The sequence below is a fragment of the Drechmeria coniospora genome, chromosome 02 (assembly GCF_001625195.1).
Source record: "Drechmeria coniospora strain ARSEF 6962 chromosome 02, whole genome shotgun sequence".
Taxonomy (NCBI): domain Eukaryota; kingdom Fungi; phylum Ascomycota; class Sordariomycetes; order Hypocreales; family Ophiocordycipitaceae; genus Drechmeria; species Drechmeria coniospora.
In genome coordinates this window covers 3,327,456-3,347,849 of record NC_054390.1, presented here as the reverse complement: position 1 = coordinate 3,347,849, position 20,394 = coordinate 3,327,456, and the positions used below count along the sequence as shown (strand labels likewise).

The 20,394-nt window shown below is 54.4% G+C and overlaps 8 protein-coding genes across 8 annotated transcripts; 4 read left to right on the top strand and 4 right to left on the bottom strand.

The window, feature by feature from the left end:
* Window positions 1-688: 688 nt before the first annotated feature.
* On the top strand, window positions 689-1,644 carry DCS_04059 (oxidoreductase, short-chain dehydrogenase/reductase family; the record flags this gene model as incomplete). The annotated part of the gene is made up of 2 exons (XM_040801371.1): window positions 689-795; window positions 879-1,644. The coding sequence occupies 2 exons, from the start codon at window positions 689-691 to the stop codon at window positions 1,642-1,644; spliced, it is 873 nt and encodes a 290-aa protein (XP_040656404.1).
* Window positions 1,645-1,753: 109 nt separating this feature from the next.
* DCS_04058 (uncharacterized protein) lies at window positions 1,754-3,187 on the bottom strand (the record flags this gene model as incomplete). The annotated part of the gene is made up of 2 exons (XM_040801370.1): window positions 1,754-2,897; window positions 3,063-3,187. 2 exons carry the CDS (start codon window positions 3,185-3,187, stop codon window positions 1,754-1,756), a joined length of 1,269 nt encoding a protein of 422 aa, XP_040656403.1.
* A 352-nt stretch (window positions 3,188-3,539) lies between these two features.
* Window positions 3,540-4,012, top strand: DCS_04057 (uncharacterized protein; the record flags this gene model as incomplete). Its single annotated transcript, XM_040801369.1, has 2 exons — window positions 3,540-3,719; window positions 3,779-4,012. The coding sequence occupies 2 exons, from the start codon at window positions 3,540-3,542 to the stop codon at window positions 4,010-4,012; spliced, it is 414 nt and encodes a 137-aa protein (XP_040656402.1).
* Window positions 4,013-6,259: 2,247 nt separating this feature from the next.
* DCS_04056 (uncharacterized protein) lies at window positions 6,260-6,703 on the top strand (the record flags this gene model as incomplete). The annotated part of the gene is made up of 2 exons (XM_040801368.1): window positions 6,260-6,379; window positions 6,422-6,703. The coding sequence occupies 2 exons, from the start codon at window positions 6,260-6,262 to the stop codon at window positions 6,701-6,703; spliced, it is 402 nt and encodes a 133-aa protein (XP_040656401.1).
* A 3,110-nt stretch (window positions 6,704-9,813) lies between these two features.
* On the bottom strand, window positions 9,814-11,659 carry DCS_04055 (uncharacterized protein; the record flags this gene model as incomplete). The annotated part of the gene is made up of 10 exons (XM_040801367.1): window positions 9,814-10,141; window positions 10,200-10,360; window positions 10,420-10,463; window positions 10,514-10,600; window positions 10,661-10,786; window positions 10,870-10,917; window positions 10,970-11,017; window positions 11,077-11,250; window positions 11,360-11,473; window positions 11,521-11,659. 10 exons carry the CDS (start codon window positions 11,657-11,659, stop codon window positions 9,814-9,816), a joined length of 1,269 nt encoding a protein of 422 aa, XP_040656400.1.
* A 3,040-nt stretch (window positions 11,660-14,699) lies between these two features.
* On the top strand, window positions 14,700-16,735 carry DCS_04054 (uncharacterized protein; the record flags this gene model as incomplete). Its single annotated transcript, XM_040801366.1, has 2 exons — window positions 14,700-16,271; window positions 16,469-16,735. The coding sequence occupies 2 exons, from the start codon at window positions 14,700-14,702 to the stop codon at window positions 16,733-16,735; spliced, it is 1,839 nt and encodes a 612-aa protein (XP_040656399.1).
* A 1,105-nt stretch (window positions 16,736-17,840) lies between these two features.
* Window positions 17,841-18,428, bottom strand: DCS_04053 (uncharacterized protein; the record flags this gene model as incomplete). Its single annotated transcript, XM_040801365.1, has 1 exon — window positions 17,841-18,428. The coding sequence occupies one exon, from the start codon at window positions 18,426-18,428 to the stop codon at window positions 17,841-17,843; it is 588 nt and encodes a 195-aa protein (XP_040656398.1).
* An 837-nt stretch (window positions 18,429-19,265) lies between these two features.
* On the bottom strand, window positions 19,266-19,592 carry DCS_04052 (uncharacterized protein; the record flags this gene model as incomplete). The annotated part of the gene is made up of 1 exon (XM_040801364.1): window positions 19,266-19,592. One exon carries the CDS (start codon window positions 19,590-19,592, stop codon window positions 19,266-19,268), a length of 327 nt encoding a protein of 108 aa, XP_040656397.1.
* Between the last annotated feature and the right edge of the window lie 802 nt (window positions 19,593-20,394).

Sequence of the window (20,394 nt, the reverse complement as noted above, 5' to 3'; positions counted from 1 at the left end):
CGAACCGACTTTATAATGCATCACTTACGCCTACAGTACGGAGTACAGTGCATGTACAAGTTACTACTTGAGAGATTGGCACCAACTGCCGAACCTATGGGCAAAGACGAATATATACTTCAAGCACAAGTAGCGCGCAAGTATCTTGGTACTTGCCACGTACGGTAAGCACGTTTACTTGCTATTATGTACGGAGTATGAACACCTACTTAGGTGTACAAGTCCATGTAAGTACGCAGTACTTACCACCTGAGTGCTGTACAAGTACTTCCGTACTGTACGTTCCTACTACCTTACCTAGGTAAGTACTCCGTACTAAATGCACGGAATACTAGGTAGGCCAACATGTGCATGTACTTATTGCTGCGTAGTGGTACCGAGTACTTTCATACAGGTAGTCGCCATGCTGAGCCTCGGCTTCATGGCCCGATCGTCGGGGTGTGTTTCTGCAACAACCCACGCCAACAGCCGAAAACATCTACCAAGACAGCAAGAAAAGCAACCCCTTTGACGATCCTGTGGCCCTCAGACCCATAGCCCCATAGCCGGGTGGCGGCATCGATCGCCCATAGGATTCCGTGCCGGCCCCATTTGCGCGACCTGCTTCTCCTGCCAACCCATCGCCGCTTCATCCCCTTCACTCCGACCCTCTCTCGAGTTCCGGCCCGTCCGTCCAGCAGCAGACGCCATGACCGACGCTCAGCTCTCCGACTTCCCCTCGCTCTTCTCGCTCAAGGGCAAGGTGGCCGTCGTCACCGGCGGCTCCCGTGGCCTCGGTCTGCACGCGGCCTCGGCGTGCGTCTCCGGCTTCCTCTCGTTCAGGGGCTGCCTGCATTTCCCCCAGCAGCGTCGGACCGTCGTGCTGACGTCGACGGCAGCTTCCTCCAGGCGGGCGCCGCGACCGTCTTCATCTCGTCCCGCAAGGCATCGGCCTGCGACGCCGCCTGCCGGGCCCTCAACGCGCTGCCGAACCTGGCCCCCGGGGCGCGCGCCGTCGCGGTGCCGGCTGACTCGTCGACCCAGCAGGGCGTCTGGGAGCTCGTCGCGGGCGTCAAGAAGCACACCGACACCGTCGACATCCTCCTCGCCAACGCCGGAGCCACCTGGGGCGCCGAGTTTGACAAGCACCCGGACCAGGCCTTTGCCAAGGTCATGGACCTCAACGTCAAGGCCGTCTTCAACACCATCCGCGAGTTCACGCCGCTTCTCGAGAGGCCCTCCGGCCAGGGGGGCGAGCCGAGTAGGGTCATCATTACGGCCAGCGTCGCCGGCCTCGGCATCGGCACGCTCGGTCCGCAGGGTACCTACGGCTACTCGGCCAGCAAGGCGGCCGTCATCCACCTCGGCCGCAACCTTGCCGTCGAGCTCGGACCCCGCGGCATCACTGTCAACTCCATCTGCCCCGGCTTTTTCCCCAGCAAAATGTCCAACGGCCTTCTCGAGATGGCCGGCGGCGCCGAGAAGATGGCCGAGGGAAATCCCATGGGCCGCCTGGGCCGGCCCGAGGACATTGCCGGCGTCGTCGTCTACCTCGCAAGCCGTGCCGGGTCGCACGTCAACGGCGAGGCCATCGCCGTCGACGGCGGTGCCGTCTGGTCCCGCGGCGAGCTGATGCGCGGCGCCGGCGCCGAGGCCAAGCTGTAGCGGCCCGCCAAGGTACATGAAATACAATCCATGCGCGCATTCCGGCTGCGTCTCGTTTCCCATTCGGCGTGCATTTCGTCGCCTTCGTACCCCTCCCGCTGCCTCGCCGTTAGGTCCGTGCCGTCCTCGGTGGCTTCCGCGCCACCCAGGCGCTCGCCCTGTACACCGTCTGCAGCATGCTCTCCCTGTCCTGGATGTAGGGCGCCTCGTGGCCCGTCTCGGCCCGCTCGACGTCGAAGCCGAGCCTCGTCAGCAGGGCCAAGACCTCGTCGTTGGACAGCTCGAAGCTCCCTGGATCGGCGATGCCCGACGAGTTGCGGGAGTCGTGCTCGCCGTCGCCGTCGTCGTCGTGCCCGCGGTTGCCCGGCGCCTGATCCTCAAAGTGCCACAGAAGCGGGCCGACGTTGACGAGGACGCCGCCGGGCCGCAGGCAATTGTATATGACCTCGAGGTAGCGTATCAGGTTCGGGGCCGTGTCGAGGAAGAAGACGCTCGCGACGGCGTCGTACGAGTCGCGATGGGACTCATCGTCGTAGAGGCAGAGAAAGTCAGCCGCGCACATGGACATGCTCCCGCCGGCGGCCCCGGCGGCCATGACCGTCGCCGGATGGACGTCCGGCACTCTGTACCCGCGCAGGTGGTTCTCTCGAGTCTGGTGGTTGGAGAAGGCGTGGACCCAGGGGTAGACGGTGTGCTTTCCCGCGGCGTCGCATTCGTTGAGGATGTACGACGAGGCGAGGAGTTGATGGTAGGATATTTCGTTTCCCTCGGCCACGAATCCCTTCCTGCACAGCTCAAAGACGAGCCTGCCGAGGCCGGCACCCGGAACGAGCACGCTGAGCGGTCGGGAGCCGGCCAGGCGCGCCCTCTCCTCGTCCACGGCACGCATGACGGGCCCGTAGCAGGCCTCGCGCTCCGTCGCACCTTCGGCCGTCCAGTCACGGTAAAACTGTCGGATGGTGCTCCGGGCCTTGTCCACGTCGGAATGCTTGGCGACACCGGCCCAGGCCGGCGGCATCTCGGTCGGAGGCTCATCCGGTCCGGCGGCCATGGACCCAAAGGAACGCAGGCCGACACGCATAATGTTTCGAGCGAGCTCGGCGTTGGCATCGATCGCCGCGTCCACCTTCTCCAGCGTGTCGAGAAAGTTGAAAGGGGGCTCCGCCAGCAGCTTCCAGTGGGCCTCGGGCAGAGCGTAGAAGGACCGACGGCGGAGGTGGGTGACGTTGAAGTGGGCAACCTTGGGATATTGACTGCGTGTCTCGTCGTCAGCGAGATGAGAGTGAGACGATGAGGAGACAAGATGGCCAGTGCACCACGACGATGTGATGTCATGATGGGCGGTGAGCGGCGGTTGGCGAGACGAGACCGGCCACCAGCGAGCCGGGCCGTCTTGCACGGATGCCTTACGAACTCACGCGAAAGAGTCGAGGGCACAGAAAATGACTCTGATTTCCTCGGGGTCCTCGACGCCGTCTTCGAGACCAGCCCAGGCGATGTCGTCGTCTGCCTCGGACGGCTGCATCGCCTCTCGATGGCCCATGATGAAAAATTCTATCGCCTGGCGAGGCGTGAGCGTGACGAGATCGCAGGTGTCGCCTACTGCCTTGCCGTCTCTACCGCGTCGTCATGGGGCTCGCTTTGAAATACATGCAGGAATGAAGCTTCGGTATCAGGATGTAAATGGTCCAGCCGTCGTTCATCCATCCGTCCTCATCATGGAGGATTCGGGACAGCAGGACGATGCGGGCCACAGGCCAGGTCCGCGGGCCAATCATGTGACGTGACCAACGAAATGGCCCAACCCTCGGCAGATTTGATCGTCCTTCTGCCGATGCCTTCCAAACGCAGGTGGTAACAGCAAGCAAGCTATCGGAGACCCGTCCTGAAGCATCATGGCGGTTCATGGCAGCATCGCTCAGCTCTCGATCCCTCTTCCGCAATCCTTGGACACGCGCGTCTACCTGCGCTTGTCGACGCAGGCCAAGGCCATCGTCCTCTGCCTCACGACGGCGTCGCTGGACCAGCTCGCAGGACCAAAACCCATGGGCTCGTTTGTCTACGCTCTGCCCGACGTGCGTGCCCATGAAGTCAAAGGTGGTCGCGGCGACGCTAATGGAATTGCCAAACGCAGCGCTTCAATCCGCAGCAGCCGCTGTCAACCACCCTCTTCTCTCATGAGCCAACCATCGAGTTCGCCACGCGGCTGGCCAAGATGATTGCTCGCAAGTCGCAGCTTCCCGTCTACGTCACCAATTCCATGATAGTGGCCGACGCCGGCATGGGTGGCACCGTCGAGGAAGAGATGGACGTGCTCAGAGCCATTGTTAAGCTGACTCTCGAGCGGCTCCCCGCAGGCATCGCATGAGAGAGAGAGACCGCTTGGAGCCGATGGCCGTTGAACGCCCGAATTCTTCCTTCAACCGCCGAGGGCCGCATCTGCTCCAAACCACTGCAAGTCAGCTGGTGTGCTCTGCCTCCCAAGCACCTCGCCATGGATGATTGTGCCACGATGCACTTTGCAAGCGTCTTGCACTTTGCAAGCGTCTTCGGGTTATGAATGGGAGAAAATGGCATGCAGTAGCGTGGCGCGGTAACGTTGCTAATTCAAAGGATGCAGCTGGCCCAATCCATGGCACGTATCTGTACGTTGGAGTTGGGCGCGACGTTGTTGCCAAGCGAAGCAAGGTTTGACAAACGACACCAGACCGTGGACGAAGGATGCCTTCCATGCCGGACACGCATCACTGGGCCTGCGCAAGACGCTGAAGAGTATCACTAGAGCACCCGCATTCATTTGACCTCGGCAAAAACACTTTCTGCACATGAGGACGAGTCGACCGCTGTTGTCGGCGCTGTAGATACTTGGACGAAATCACAGAATGTCGCTCGGCTCAAGCACCTGTCCCAATTTCGTCCCAAGTGCGCGTCAATGTTGTACTTGCATGAAAGCCGTACAGCATTGAACGTAGTCACCACTGGAGAGGCTGCATCGGATAAACTCGCTGGAGACACTTGGACCTAGCTAGACGTACTGGTATTGCATTCCGCACCAACGAGGGATTACATGCACCAAGCGTCTTCGTTCGTACGCGCGTAGGTGCAGCTGCATTGCTGTGAAGAGGTACATGTATATATTTCTGGTCGTAGTAGTGACTGTAGGGAGTAGAAGCCTCCTAGACGTGCGTACTGTAAGCCTGTTCTTTAGTTAATAGCTCAAACAACTCCCGATGACACCTATATCTGTGTTATTATAGAGTCGAGACCCTAGTCGATGTAAGACGCAGGTGTAAGACGTGGGTGCGGAGGGCCACGTCCTGAGCCTTGGACTATTCGGAAAATTGCAAATGCTCCGGGTGGCACACGGCATTGCAGTCAGTCCCTTGCCATGAAACCTAGCGATGCAAGAACCTTGGATTTACATGATGCTTTCTTTGGTGCATTCAGTTCTCCATGAAGGGGAATTATACGTCACTCTGCTGTGCCTCTGCATGGACATGCATCGGTATGAATATGTTGAGATTGCAGTCGAGAAGATTGAGAAGGACTGATGTCATCGCCTCGTATGTATCCTGACGAGGCTTCCGCCCATCCTTGTTCAAGACCGATGGGGGCATCATGGAGAGTTCGTCCTCCCAACGATTGGCGTACTGGTGACAATGTATAGCACGCGGACGGGAGTATTCGTCACTATGCCGCGTCCGTTTGAATGGGGGAACCCTGCATCGTGAATTTGCATAAGCCGCTTTGGAATTCCTCAGCAGGGTCGCTACTCAGACCCATATTGGCGATATTTTTCGTGACCAGTAAGTCCAGTAAGCAGCCATGGTAGCATGGGAGCTACTGCACCACCTAGCCTGTAGAAGAGGGGAATTATTGAAATTGAAATGGCTGCAGCGAGGCATTTATTCCACCTTGGTTTGGAGCAAAGCGTAGAATCATTACATCTGAAATGAGTTGCATGTTCGTACTCGACAGCCAAGGCCCCGAAACCCGCGATTGGCTGTGCGACGAAGATGAGCATCGCATTATGTCATGATCCGTCGCCAACTGCGATCGCGGCGAGAGGGGATCCGTTCGATAGCGGCTTAGCAGAACTTGCGTCCCGTCCTCATGAAACTGCACGGCCCGTCACTCGTTGCTGAGCTTCCCATTTGGGCTAGGAGAGGTAGCGTTGCATCAAGCAAAAAGGCCAATGGCCTACCCAAGCCTTGCTGTTATTTCGTTCCATATAGTCGAGCAGGTTGTAATATTACACGAATTGCACTGTTCATGTATGGATGCAGCAGCCGCCGAGGCGCTGGAGACGGGAATCGTCCGCAACGGGGAAGCGGCACTGAGATGGCCCGATGCGCCGAGGCCAAGTCTAGTCGACGATTCATATTCTAGTGTGAATGCATTATGGTGTCGCTGTCCCTGCAGATGCACACGGGCGGACGGTATGCGCTCGATATTCGACTGTGCTCGTCTGGAGGCTGGCCGGCTTACCTGCGTTTGACTCAGCATCAAAACTATTTAAACCTGCCGTCCGTCGCACCTTTTCGACTGCTATCCCGGCATCAAGAATCAACACGACACCTAAAACAAATCGTCAGCTACTTGCAAGCAGTCCAAAATGAAGTTTCTCGCGAACCTCCTGCTCTTCGGCACACTGGCTGCCCCCATCATGGCTGCTGCCGTCCCCGAGGAGGCCAAGGCCGTCGAAGGAGACGTCTCCGCCGCCGACATGCCCGAGGTGAACCAGTGGGGTGTAAGTCTGCTCCGAAAGGACTTGTAGGAGATACCCTTGACTAACATCCTCCAAAGCGATGCCGCCCAAGGGATTGCGCGTGGAACGGACCCCGCGAGTGCAACCACCGCAGAGATTTGGGCTGCGAGTGGCGATGGGGCCCGGGCAGCGGCCAGTACGTTTGCCGATGCCGCCGCCGCTAGATTTGTCAAAAGCAAGGTACCGGCGACGGATTCACGGGTAGACGCAACGCATAGTCTGTCAAGGAGAGTCTGTATCCACCAGCAACAAGAATCTTGCCGAGTTGGTGCATCATCTTCCGCCTCGTGACGTTTGTTGACTGTGTCGTGTCCACGCCGCGTCCGTCACGACAATGACCTCGTACAATGAACGAGCCGAGGGCGTTCGGGTCCTGGCAAAGGGGCAATCGTAGGAGATGCCTTGCCCTGCAACATCGTTCCCGACATGAGCGAATGGTCATAGAAGCCCGGATATTGACTTGGCTTGAAGTGATTGTGCATGCATGTACCAATCATGGATCCAAGCGGAATATACTCCGTAGTGTTGGAGAACTCCGCATGAACGGCCCGCCCCTAGCGCGAACCGCCTGTCGTTCGAATGTGCCTCCCGGGTCAGTCGGGTTCATTGGATCATCGGTGGTGATGCCGCCGAGGCGGAGAGGGATGGAGCCTTCTCGGGAGCCTCCATTGTAATGGTATCGTAGCACAAATGAAGCGATGAAGGAACGAAAATTGCCGACATGGTGTAGGTGTAGGCGTACCTGCCGTTGGTTTTACTCGCCATTTGATCAGTGTGCTTATCGATTAGAGCGCATACTTAAGTAGTTCGGTCCTCAGCGGCTTCGATCAGCAGTTATTATTCCCGTACCATACCGGTTCTGTACGGCGTACATGTAATTAATGCTTGTAAATGTACCTACCTATGTATGTACATGTACTACATCAAGTGCAAGTTAGCAAGTAGTAAGCATGTACTGTCCTCCATACTCCGTACATTTACTGTAGGTGCACTTGTATGGAGTACTGTTCTATTTTACCCCACACCCAACTAATGCAGTACTTGTTCTTAGTACTCCGTAACTTGTAGTTGTACTGTGCCCAAGTATTATTAAAGTACTTGCACTGAGGTTAACCTGCGGAGCATCAAAGTACATGTACAGGTATCACTAAAGCCGTTGTGGGCTAACGCGAAGTGGGTAAAGAGCGGGGGCCTGGCGAGCCAGATACCCGAGTGGACCAAGCCCCACCGACGTACCTGTACTCCGTACAGTAAGTACGGAGTACAACTACTTACAACTATTAATTACAGTACATGTACTTAGTAAGTACCTACGGAGTACAGTACTAGGTACGGATTACAGTATTAATGTACGGAGGCAGTCTTCAAAAATTGTATCCCGACCAAAAATGCACTAAACCCTTTATAGAATGCTACTACCTAATTTACTAGGGCCGGCTCCCTTCCTTCTTTATACTTATTTCCACCTTTAAGTTAAATAATCTGCTAAATATACCATAGAATTCGTTCAATCCAGGCCTGGATTGCCTCTTGCGGTAGTTCTTCCCAAGCAGTATTCCAAGCTATAATAGCTTCTTTTCAGCTCTTTGGAGCACCTTTTCTTATTGTTTGTCTTTTTATCCAGGGCCAGGCTGGCTCAATTGCATTAAGATTAAGAGAATTACCGCACCAAAGTAGCCGCTGGACCTTATAAAGATCGAAGAGATATTGCTGTACAAAGTGGCTATGCGCTAGAGCCTTATCTTCTTGAACGATTGATCTAGGTTCTTCCTTTGCAAATAGGAATAGCTTCGGAATTAGGATCTTCTGCTAATACTGCTACCAGTTAATACCTTTGCCCTTTCGGCGAGAGAGCTTGCCGGTCTTCTTAGTAAACTTATACTTAGGCTTGGCTCTAGGTAATTATCGTAGGTTTAATCGGCGCATTCTATTTTCAAGCTCCCATTTCTCTTTTGCAACTGCTTCTAGCTCCTCGTTCCATTTAGCAATAGCTTAATCAGCAGCCTTTCTTTCTTGTATAGTCTCTGGGCTCCAGCAGTAGCAAGGGCCTTTGCGATTATATGAAAAGCAGCCCTAAAACATAAACTTAAAGGCTCCTTTCCACCTTTTGCGGATACAGCTTCGAACAAAACGCTCGTTGGATTTTCTCTAAATACAATAGCTACTACGTCGGTATAGTAAAATAACAGAGGTCTCGTTAGACTAAATTACCTTCTTCCAATCATTAAGACTCCAGTTACGATACTTAAGGCACCAGTATAGTCGATCTAATCTTATCTTCTTCGTTAGTCCAGGCTTCCTAGTTGGCTTAGTCTTGCGAAAGCCAGCCTTTTTGAGGATTCGCCCAACTGTAGAAGCAGACATTGGTAAGCCCTCGATACTAAGTTCGCCGGTAATATCAGTATATAATTTTTTGCGGCCGTATCGATCCCTTCGAACCTTAGTAACAACCTTCTCTATAGCTTTATTAGTCTGCTTTAACGGGCGCCCTAATTGCGGGGCATTACAAAGGAAGTTATCCCTTATAACCAATGGCCGTTGATTTGGATCAAATCCATGCTCAATAGCCCTTGCAAAGATACGGTTAACTTGTCGTACCGAGATACCAATAGAGGCAGCAGTCTCAGCAGAGGTCTTGCTAGTACACTTAAAGCCAATAACTAAGGCCCTAGTTGCAATATCTGTATTTGGAGCCATTTTGGGCTATTGAAAAGAGATATCTTAATTGATTGATACGTATGAATTGTTGAGGGAAGGTTACTACTATAAACGCGTGTATGGTTTCCCGGCCGATTTTGTTATCAATAAACAATAGTCATGTAACCCCCCCCCCCCCCTAACCCCTGCCCCCTGTCGGGATACAATTTTTGAAGACTGCCTCCGTACTGAGTACGGAGTATACATGTGCACCTACATGCGGTACGGAGTATTAACGCTGAAATTACTTGTAGACCGAGAGTAGGTAATATTACATGGAATACTCCGTACTCGTACGTCTAAAAGTAATACAGTAATAATACTCCGCTCTCCACAGACGCATCTGCGCTCCTTAATTTCTGCAGCACCTCATCGCCGTGCTCTGACATCACCACATGTCATGCAAGAGATATTGGCAAACAACTTTGCCCAAATTTCTCAGTCTGTGGCATCGTTGCCAGGACTATGCCAAGCATCCGAAGTTATGTACTGTACGGAAAGAAACTTGGCGTGCAAATTTGCCCTGAATCTCAAGTTTCCCACCCAGCTCGCTCATCCAGTCGTTCCCCTGCCAAACGTATAATTAGTCGTATCATCATGATGCCGCCAAATGTGGGCATCGTGCATGCATCAGTGAGATTTGGTAAACAAAAACGTGGTTGGCGAGATCACGAAACAAGTGTTTGGCCGTCACCATTCGCCCCTCACCTCGACCGTCTCTTATAGTGGCTCTTCTCCATCCAACAGCGGTTTACAGCCGCCTGCACGTTCTCAAAGTCGCTCTGGATGACGGCTCCGATGAAAAAGACCTTGACGTTGTGCTCGACTGTGACGAGTTTCGAGTAGTTCACTCGCGAATCTTTCGTCAGCGCCTCTCCCTCCTCCGTTATCTCGACCCTGACGGGCGGGAAACCCAGTTTTGGTTCTCCGTCCAGGAGCCTCGCCTTGTGGCCGCGCTCGTGGATGATGCCGTGCTTCGCCGGCTTGACGCCTTTCTTCTTGCATCCCTTGCCGCCGTAGGTGAGAACAGGCCTAGGTCGATCAGCCCGTCGCTCTCCGTTCACCACCACTGCGCCGTCGCCGTACTCACACGCAGGTGCTGTGGCCGTGATCGTTGGCGACAACGACGAAGCGTCGGAAGCCGACGAAGAATTTCGTGCCAAACCTGTTCTGGATCTCTTGCTTGTCGGATACGCTGGGCGCATGCTCGTTGCCGGATCCCTGCGGTTCGGACCAGTGGACCTTGAAGATCTGCGTCGGCTACGTTAGCGGGCCAACATGCCTCTGCAAAGTTATTGGCCTGCATGTACAACCTCGCCCGGCTGGAATCTGCTGGAGTGTTCCAATCGGTATCCTGTTCGGTATCAGACACTGCTCGTCGCGACGGCATGAGCATCGACGTACGCGGGTCCAGCACCTCGTAAAACTCCCCCTCGGCTGAAAGATGCGCCTTTGGTGTCGGTGGACCCTCATAGTCGTCATAGTGCTTCACTGAAACCGCATCTTAGCACAAGTGCTGCCATGGTGTCATCCCGGAGAGTAGGCACCAACCGTGAGCGGACGTGGATGACTCTCCGGAGCCATCATGGACGTCGTACAGACCAACGACCCTGGCTGCCATTGTTTCTCGCATTCGCTCCTCTTCATCCTCTTCGTTACTGTGCACCTCGCTCGGGACTGAATGGGGTTAGAAGATGGAGGAATGGCGCTTCCAGCTTGCTGCTGATGGCGACCGCGGAGGTACGTGATGAATTGCTTACCGTAGTATGCCGGGCTGTCGTGGGCGTACGAATCCACAGCTCTGGAGCCTAGAGCGTGTGTGAGAACCTAGTCGGGAAGTCATTGTGTATAGCACTGTACCTTGGGAAAGTTGAGAGTAGTACTCCTCGGGTGGCTGGAAATAGCTATCTATGGGACAGCTGTCAGTAAAGGCAGCCGCATGGACAGTCCACAGAGGGCGGGCTCACACTGCTGGGCGTCGTATGCGTACGGTTGCTGCGAGTAAGACGCAAGTTCGTCGTAGGGATGGCATGTTGCGACGTCGTCGCCGACCGAGTCGTCATGGGTGCGATGCTTTCCTTTGAACTTTGACTTGCCTGCTCTCCTGTCCTTGGATCCGCTCGATACTGTGTATTCTCCAGCTACAGGGCCAGACGACTGTGAGCAATCATGGACAACCATCCGAGGCAAAGTGAACGGGGTCAGTTGCACAAAATGTGCCTGCCTCGACCTGGGCAGGAGTGAACGTACTCCCTTGCGTGTCGTAGGACAAATAGCCCGGAGAGAGTTTTCGAAAGTCATCGGTGAGCTGTTCCACATCGCGAGGAGTCGTCTGCGGCATGTTCCATTCGTAGTCGAGATTACCTGGCGCCTGTTAGACTTCAGATTGCATTCCTCCCCGTTGAACATACAAGAAACAAGTTGCGAAAGAGCCCTACCATTTGCATCCTGGCGGACTCTGTAGTAGGAGCTGCGGGTGCCATCCCAAACCCATTCCGACCAGGCGCTCCACGCTGCTTCGGATTTCGACTTTTCCTTGTGCTTGTGCATAACGGCATCTTGTGTGGGCTGCCGGGGCCCGATCTTCCAAAACTACACACCGGAGGCTGGGAGGAGGCTGAGCTCGCTGCGATCGAGAGGACCGTGAATCTGTGCGGCAGCCGAAGCGCAGCCGAAGCTCCGCGAGGCGGATAGGAAACAACGGGAATGATTGATATGTGTGGAAAAGTGGGAAAAGGGCAGATTGAAAAAAAGTGTCGCGTACGAAGCGCGAGAAATTATGCAGTACATGCAGCCGATGGATCGAGGGCAAAGGAGGAGAGGCATGGTGCGCTGATTCCTCTCCTAGATGACACGCAGCAACACTGCGAGTAGCGAGCGTCAGTGTGAGCGCATGTACTTTCCGTAGGTGTACTTGCACAGTATCCCGGTATACGAGATATTAGTGGACAGGCAAGGACCGGCCCGGTTGCGTGTGCGGATGTGTGTGTGAGTCTTGGTGCATGCTCGTCCCACATCTTTCTTGCTCTGCTTTCGCCTGCCACGGCGTTGGGCTGTATGCAACGTGAATGATAGCGCAGAACTGCACAAGACTAGAGCGTGAGCAAGCAGGCAGCATCTGCAACGGGCTGGCTAGATGAATGAATCGATGGAGGGACGGGCGGACGAATGGGTGGGTTGGTAGCGGACGCGTGCATGGCCGTCGAGCATGGACATGGATGAATATGGATGGATGCTATCGCCCGAGACGACCGACCACCACTCCAGAGCTGAAAAGCCAGACACGAGGACGGAGTACTGGTACTTGGAGTCACCAACGGCCAGCGTCAGTCATCATCCCCCCCTCCCCTCCCTGCTGAGCGTCAATGTTTCCAAGACAGGGGGGGGGGGGGGCTTTTTCCTGCTCCTGCAACGCAATCTGTCCTGACTTTGATGGCTGTTAGCGTAGCACGATAGACTGATCAACAAAATCAAGAAAGCGAGAGGGTCCAGGCGAGGCATCTTCGTCATTCGTGGCATTGCTTTCGTCCAGGATAGCAACCCCTGCGATGGCCACGTCGTACAACGTCAACAGCATCAGCCCCCATTCAAAGGCAGCAGCCGACGAAACGTGATGCTTACGCTAAGAGACAAAGAGGAGCATCAGCTCTGCATCCAGATCACCCGTCATTCTGCGTCGAGCGCCGAAGTGGGCAGAGGAGGGGGACCGGGATCAGGACCAGGAGCCGTCTTGGGCGTCGTTGGCGAGTCTGCCCTACCGAGCCAATGCACGGCCCCTAAACGGCGGTTGATACCTGGTCCTTGGTTGGATGGACGGTGGCTGCGAGTTCGTGTTCAGACTCCGAAGGATTGTGTGACACTCCGTTTGGCACGTCGTGTCTCGAGAGGAAGTGGAGGGGAACATTGTCTCCGACGGAGTCATGTTGGTGACGGTGGTGCCAAGGGCGCAGATTGAGTGACAAGGCATAACTACAGAGCACCTTCCGTTGATGGCTGCACCGAGTAGGTCTACACCTACGGTGCTGACAAGGAGGTGCGCTGACCTAGGATGGGCTCTGATTGGTGAAAGCTTGAGGAGCACAATCGTGGGAAAGAGGTCTGTCCAGGCGATTTCAGGACATGCTTGCAGGCGTGCACAGTTCAGTACAAGGAATAATTACAGGCACAGCACATATATTAGGTACTAGCGCGTGAGCTCGACCTGTCCCCGTACGGGAGGTTTCCTGTGCGTGATTCTGCAGCAGGACGTATCCGTACATGCACCATACAACAACAAATCCACCTGTGCTCCGTACTCCATCCGTACAGAGTCCGCACGCAGATTCAGGCGTTGGCGGAACCAACCCCTGGCGAAAGATCCCCAATTTTAGCGGGCGGTGGGTGAAAGGTTCCACAAGCTCCCGATGAAGACCTGCTGTCTTGAGCAGGGGCGTCACCGATCCACGGCAGCCGGTGGCCGATGGTCAGATGGTCAGTGATGGGCATTGGCCAAGAGCTCGCTTCTGCACGAAGCTCGTCTGAGGATGATGCGCAACTTGCACCTTGCAATGGAGCAGGTACTCCCGGATGATGACCGGTCTCACTGGCATCGTCGACAAACTCTCAACCGCTTGCTTACGTACCCCAGGGTGCCCGTTAGCCCCGTGGGAAGATACCTGTCGAGTTCGGGTTGAAACATCGAGGCTGCCGCTAGCTGCAGCAGTCACACCTTCTCAGCACACGACATCACGAGCTCGAAACTCGGCCGCTCGGCCACTCGGCCATGCCATCGTCGTGTTGCTTCTCTCGCTGTCACAGACACGTCGTGAAGCGAGGCTGGAAACAACAAGTGGATCGAATCGCCTCGGGATACAGGTGGAGAGAGGGAGTGAGAGTAGGTGCATATACCAGTACAATGGTGCCATGAATGCGGATTCAGCGGAATACCCGAGATTGCCAACTTTTGGCATCGATGAACAGGTGCTCTGCACTCTCGAAAGATCCCCCAAGCACAGACGCAAGCAAAAGAGGGACGAAGCAGGCAGGCATGAAATCACTAGCAAATCAGCAGAGCAAACAGCAACCAGATAACAACAACAAAGAGCAGCCAAGAATAGCGCAGGAACAGCAGATGCAGCACAGGCCTGCATTTTTTCATGCCCCGCCTCGGCCGACCTGACATTCGGTTTGACACCTTTTGTTGAATTGGATTCCTTTGGTGCAAGATTTTTCGTTGCCGATTTCTGACGCATACGCTCACCATTCAAAGCCACAATGAGGAGCGACACCAACTGCACCAGCGCTCCTTGTTGCCGCTTATTTCGCCCTCTGTGGAAACCACGGTTGATTACTGTGTAGGCATGGTGTCGACCGTCAATGTCCCATTCGCCGTCGATATCGATATCAAAATCAATCTATCCCGTACCATCATAGTCTCTCCAACAGAATCTTGACAGCCTCCTGTTCGCGCCAATGCGACAAGATGAACCTTGGCAATAGCCCCATACAGACATCTAGCCGAGCGGAGACTTTGAATCTAGAGTCTGCTCGGATTCAGCCTTTTATCTTGACACCCGTCGACAGCGTCCCTGGTGGTGGCCGCGCAGCGTCGATGCCTTGGCCTTCATCCCCTTCGATACACTCTTCGAGCCCGGTGCTTGACCCAGACGGTGGGGAATTTTCAGACGATGCCGTGCCGCCCCAGGAGCGCAAGGTGCTAGATATTGCAGTGAAGCAAACGTCCGAGCCGAATCCGTGGCCAGCTAGGTTCCCTCCACCGCCTCCTTCTGTCATGGCAGAGGACGGGCGTGCCGTTTGCTTCGGATACGATGTCAACCCTCCACCTCCACCCCAACCTCTACCTCTGCCACCTACGCACCTGGTTCATACCCAGGGCCAGAGAAGCAGTGAAAAGGGATGTGCATCCAGACGGCTGCCACTGCCGTTGCGGTTTCCGTCGCGTTCATCCGTTCACAGCCCACGTCGGCAATGCCAATGGAAGGATGGCAATGCCAGAGGCCGGCATCAAGCAAATCAATGCAGTGACGGTCCACAATTGGTCTCCTCTACCGACTCGCCGAACATCATTATGCGAACGACGACTTGGAGCTCGGAATCTTCCTCTGAATCCGACGGCCTGCTCTATAGAATCTCGCGACAGTTTCCACCTCAATTCCCAGCTCCAGCCTCAAGCCACGCCTCGATTCTGCGAAGCAGATCTGTGGCAACGAATCGCATCACGGCATGGGTGTCGCAGTATGAGAATTTGCAGAGTATCCGCGAGACCCGACGCATGGCGACGCACCCGTTCCCGCCTTCCGTGGATGCTGGCTCGGCAGGTGATAACTCTTCCTTCTCGGGAGCATCCTCCTACGCCGAGGTACAACTGTTGTGGACGAGGCTGAAGGAAAGGAGAAGCAAGGTGGGCAGAATCAAGACTCAGATGGCCCAGAAACGGCAAGAGTTGAGACAATTGCGGTACCGAAAAGACAAGGCCGACAATGAATTCATGAATGTATTTCGACCAGTACTCGCTAGGAGTGCGGGATATTTTCAGATCTCGGTCCAGGAGTTGAACAGTCACGTGGCGGATATGCAGGACCTCAGAGACGAGTATCACTCTCAAGAAGAAGAGTACGAGACGCTCGAGCTCTTGATGGACGTGGAAGAAAGGGAGCTGAGTGCCCTCGAGACAACATTTTTTAGCCTGCTCGCCGCGGGACGGACGAATTCCGAGCGCGTTTCCCCTTCGGGCAGTAACGCGTCCGAATCTGCAAAGGATAACTTGCCCTCCGAAATGCCCTTCGAGCTCACGGGGATCTCGGCCGACAGGGCGCTGGAGGACGTGCATCCGCTGTACCTTCAGCTAACCAGGGCCGTTGCCTACCGGCAGAACGCCAAGGAGGAGTACGAAGACCTGTTGCTCCTTAAGAAGCAGTACGAATACGAAGCCGATGTACAGACGAAGCTGGGAAAGGGGGCGACCAACGACACGGATGAGTTCTTGGACGAGTTTCCGACGGAAGAAGCACGGATGAAGGCTGATGTTGTGAAGCTCGGACAGCGAGTCGACAGACTCAAAAGACTTTGCGAAGACAAGAAGATCATGCGAGAGCACATGTCAATCGGCATGGTGTACGCATTGGACCCAAGCATCAAGTTCGACGACGTGCAGCTGGATGACGTGCCGTACATACTTGCCAACCATAAGACGCTCGCCCACAGCACGTTCCCGAAACTCCTCTCGCAGCCGGATCACCTTCTCGAGCCGACGCCGCAGACGCCGAAGCAAGCCCTCCGAGCGGCCAGTCTGCTGCCAAACGACGACCCGCGGAAGCTGGCGAAGCAGCGTCTCGCGGCCAAGGAGTGCTCCATTGACAGCTTGATGCAGCCGCAGATGGATTCGGCTGGAGACAGAGGGGACTTTGTCAACCGGTGGCTGCTCCACCAACTAAGACTGTCGCCTCTGCACGCACAGCTGTTGCATTCGACCTTTGTCTCGACCCTGTCCTGCCGTATTCCGAACCTCTCGCGGTGGCAGTGCGACGTCTTGCACCACTGGTGGCACGACAACACGACGGCCACAACGGCAGATGCAGCAGCGACGAAGAGGACCAGCACCGGCCCCGACCACTCATCTCGGCTTAGAACGCGGCGGATGTCGAGAGCGGCGTCCGATGGCCGACCTGGACGCAACCGCACGGTGGCAGGATGCAAGGACGCCGTCGCCCTAAGCGTATAGCACCTCGTCGGCCAGCAGAATTCCAACTCGCTGTTTTAATGCTACAACACCCTTTTTCTCACTCATCGGGCCGGACAGGATATGGAAAAGCCTTATGTATGAGGGTGAGTTTGTTTACCAGCCATGCGATGAGCTGACCGAATGCAATTGGCGATGCCCGTGTCGAATGTGTTCAGCAGCCACGATTTTTTCATCAACGAATCTAGATCAATTAACGGCTTTTCAGTGCATATTTTTTTGGCATGTTGTGTAAATAGTTCTTCTGTGAGCGAAGGTGTGAGGGCAGCTTCACCTTGGACGATTCTGAATCGACGCTACGACTATTAGTGGCAAGCGGACTACATAGGTAACGGATGTTTAGGTCGTGGGATTTTCTGTCACAAATGATGCTCTCACCCAACTATTATCCGCATTTGAACAGCGTTCGCATTGCGCATTGCCAACAAGTCACTCATCGCCGACAAGGCATCCGCTTCACAATCACTTTTGGCCAAGCCGAGTGGTGTCGGCTCCGTGGCGATTTCGGTCTTGCCAGACACGGGCCCAGCTCATCCACCTCAGGCTACGTCTCTGCACACGCAGAAAGGCAGATGCGTTGCAGAATACTGCTTCCCCAGCCTTGGGTAGCCAGCCCTTGCATCTTGTAGGCAATATAGTACCATGACAATTGCAGAGGCCATGCCCGTTCTATTGCATCCAGTGCCCATCATGCGTAGGTAGGAAGTTCCGGATGGCATGTGTCGTCGGCTGCAGTGACGCTCACATGTCGCCATCATTGTCACCAAAGTCCATTCTAATTAATAGGTAGTACTCCTCATTAACGATTTACAGACGACACTCTGACTCCCCCTTTCTGCGCATTTGCCAGCATGTATTGAAAAGGTAAAGAGTAGGAAACGAATGGCATAATGCAGCGAGAAATCAATAAAGCGATGCGATACAGTTTCAAGGATGAGAAAGCGATGTAACAGAGTCAAGTCATATAGGTTGAGAAACCCTGTCCAGTGAACTTCAGCGGCCAAAAATCCTCCAGGAGAACCTGTCCTTCAAAGCCTTCCGGCGACTCTGGCCCGTTCCTTTCTTCGGGGGCAACGAGGGAACTGGTGATTGCTTTGCGGTCTGAAACTTCGCAACTCTTGCGGAGTCGCGGTCGCGGCAATTTTCGCCTTTTCGATCTTCGGTGATCACCCCGCAGGCCGCACTGGTACTCCAAGAGGCCTTCGGCACGGGTGATGGTTTGGCAGAATCATTCACGCCGCTCTGCTTATTGTCCGTCTTGAGCTTCACCCGGCCGTCTCGGTGTGCGTCTGGGCGGTTTACTACCGTTTCACTCTCGCCACGGTTCATTATGCTCTCGAGCGCGCCTTTCTGTAGTGTAAGACCAGATGGGAGGCTCACGTATCTGCGTGACGGTGTCGACCATGGTAAAGGCTGGTGTCGGGATTGAGGTGAATCTCGCCTGTCAACATTGGGTCGAGGTACATCATGGCCATTGTATCCAAACCTCGACCTTCCACGTTCAAAAGTCCGTCCGTGACTGTCGAGATTCATCGAGCACGACTGGACAGCGGATGAATACCCTGGACCGATGTAGGCCATGTTGATAACCATGCACGGCAGCAGGCAGTGCGGAAAACGTGCGGTGCGGCTGAGAAGGAGTACTGACTGTCCCGCCGATGACGGTTTCGCGCGACAGTGGTGGGTGATGACGATCTTGTTTTCGAGGCTGCAGCTGAAAGTGTTATTCGATGCTGAAGCTCATGCTGATGATGCCGATGCCAGTATTGAACATTAAACACCTACCTTGGGCAAAATTCCCACCTTGGGTAGTGGGAGTTCAAGTTGCTCTGGTCTAATCGTCCTGCAAGGTACGCAGCAGCTCTGCAGCGTGTCTGGCACAGGTGGTGAGGTGTTGAGGCAAAGGTGTGTACCAGGTTGGGGGCTCATCGACGAGCTTCAGGGATTCGTGATTGATGAGTAGAGGAGAGGATAGTTGAGATGGGAAGATTCGTTTCATTCTGGAGGGTTTTATAGCCCAGGGCTAGGACAGTTGGGAGAGAAGGAGCCGGGTTGGATATCGTACCTTCCGCCTAGCGACGGACGATTCAATATCAGACACGGCAGCGATGACGAACCTTTTCCATCGACGTTGTTGCAACTACGATAAGTAGATGAGGACACGTACTCTCTTTTGCTGCACCCTTGCACCTTCTTTCACATTTCTCGCCATCTCTAGCCGAACATCAAACTGTCCAACCTCCCTGCACGTGTGTTGGCTGGCGACTGTTGCGAGCTTCCATCAATCAGCTTCTGTCTTTGCTTTGGCTAATGATGTTCCATTTTCTGCACTCAGTTAAGCTAAAGATGTTCCATCTCTTCACGATGTCTGTCCAGCTATTCTAGTGCTGTCAACTTGTGCTGCAACTGACGGTGAGCCTACGAACTGGCACTATCCTGCTCTCGGATCTTCTCCTCCAGCATCCTCTGTTCCGTTTCCGCCTCGACCAGTTTCTTGTCCAACGATAGCATCCTGTCCGTTCGAACAAACAAGAGATCGATGGTGAGTTTAAGGTGTCTGCGCAACAACTCACGCGAACGATCCTTTTCTTCCGAGCTCGGGTCGGCCTCCAGTTGGGCCTTCATATCTTCATGCCAGTCGAGCTGCTCGTTAATTTCTACCAGATTTTTTTCGAAATCCAACATTTCTTGAAGGTATTTGTTTTTACGCGTTATGGCCGCTTCGAGTTTATTCTGAAGATCCATTTCGATTCTCTGTTGGACCAACGGTGGCCGAATTGAGGGGAGACCGTGTAGCTTGTCGTGAGTGGCCCTGTGAATGGTTCAGGAGTTGCTGATACAGCTTTCTGTCTTTCCTGAACCCTTGGTCGGGCCTGGTCCTTTTATAGTCGGCCCAAGTCGTCCTTCCGTCATTCATCTACCTGCTTTGAACAGGACCGTCAATCACCGAGCCAGTGTAGTGACGATATAATTGGGCCCTGATCACGCAAATCCCCTTTATTTGCCCCCTTCACTGAACTGTTCACTAATTTCCTTCACCAAAATAGGTCTGTGTACCGACTGTGATCGTCGACTATACAAACCCCTCGTCTCCGCGGTCACCCGCATAACCTCTAATATTCACCGAATCCTTTGTTCCTCGACATGAAACACTGTGGCCACCCCGTCCAAATATCAATTCTCGCGCAATGTACACGGGACATAGCTTCTGATTATTCGATCGAGATGCCACAGACAGACCATAAATGAGGCTGCAGTTCGAGACGAGTTCTGTCGCTGTTGTTGTGTTTGGGCAAGCAACGTACAGGGACATGGAACGACGCGGCTTCGGTTTTCATTGCCCTGATGTTCTTCATCACACACAAATCTTCCAGCCTAGTTTCGACGAAACCTATCATGACACGGGAAGGACTGTTCCCGAGACACAGTGAGTAACTTCAACATGTAGGCGACCGGCGGCCAATTTCGGCCAGGAACAACTAAGCTGGAAGCAAAAATGACAATTTATCTTGAGCATGACTTCTATAATACACCGCCTACGGGCAGA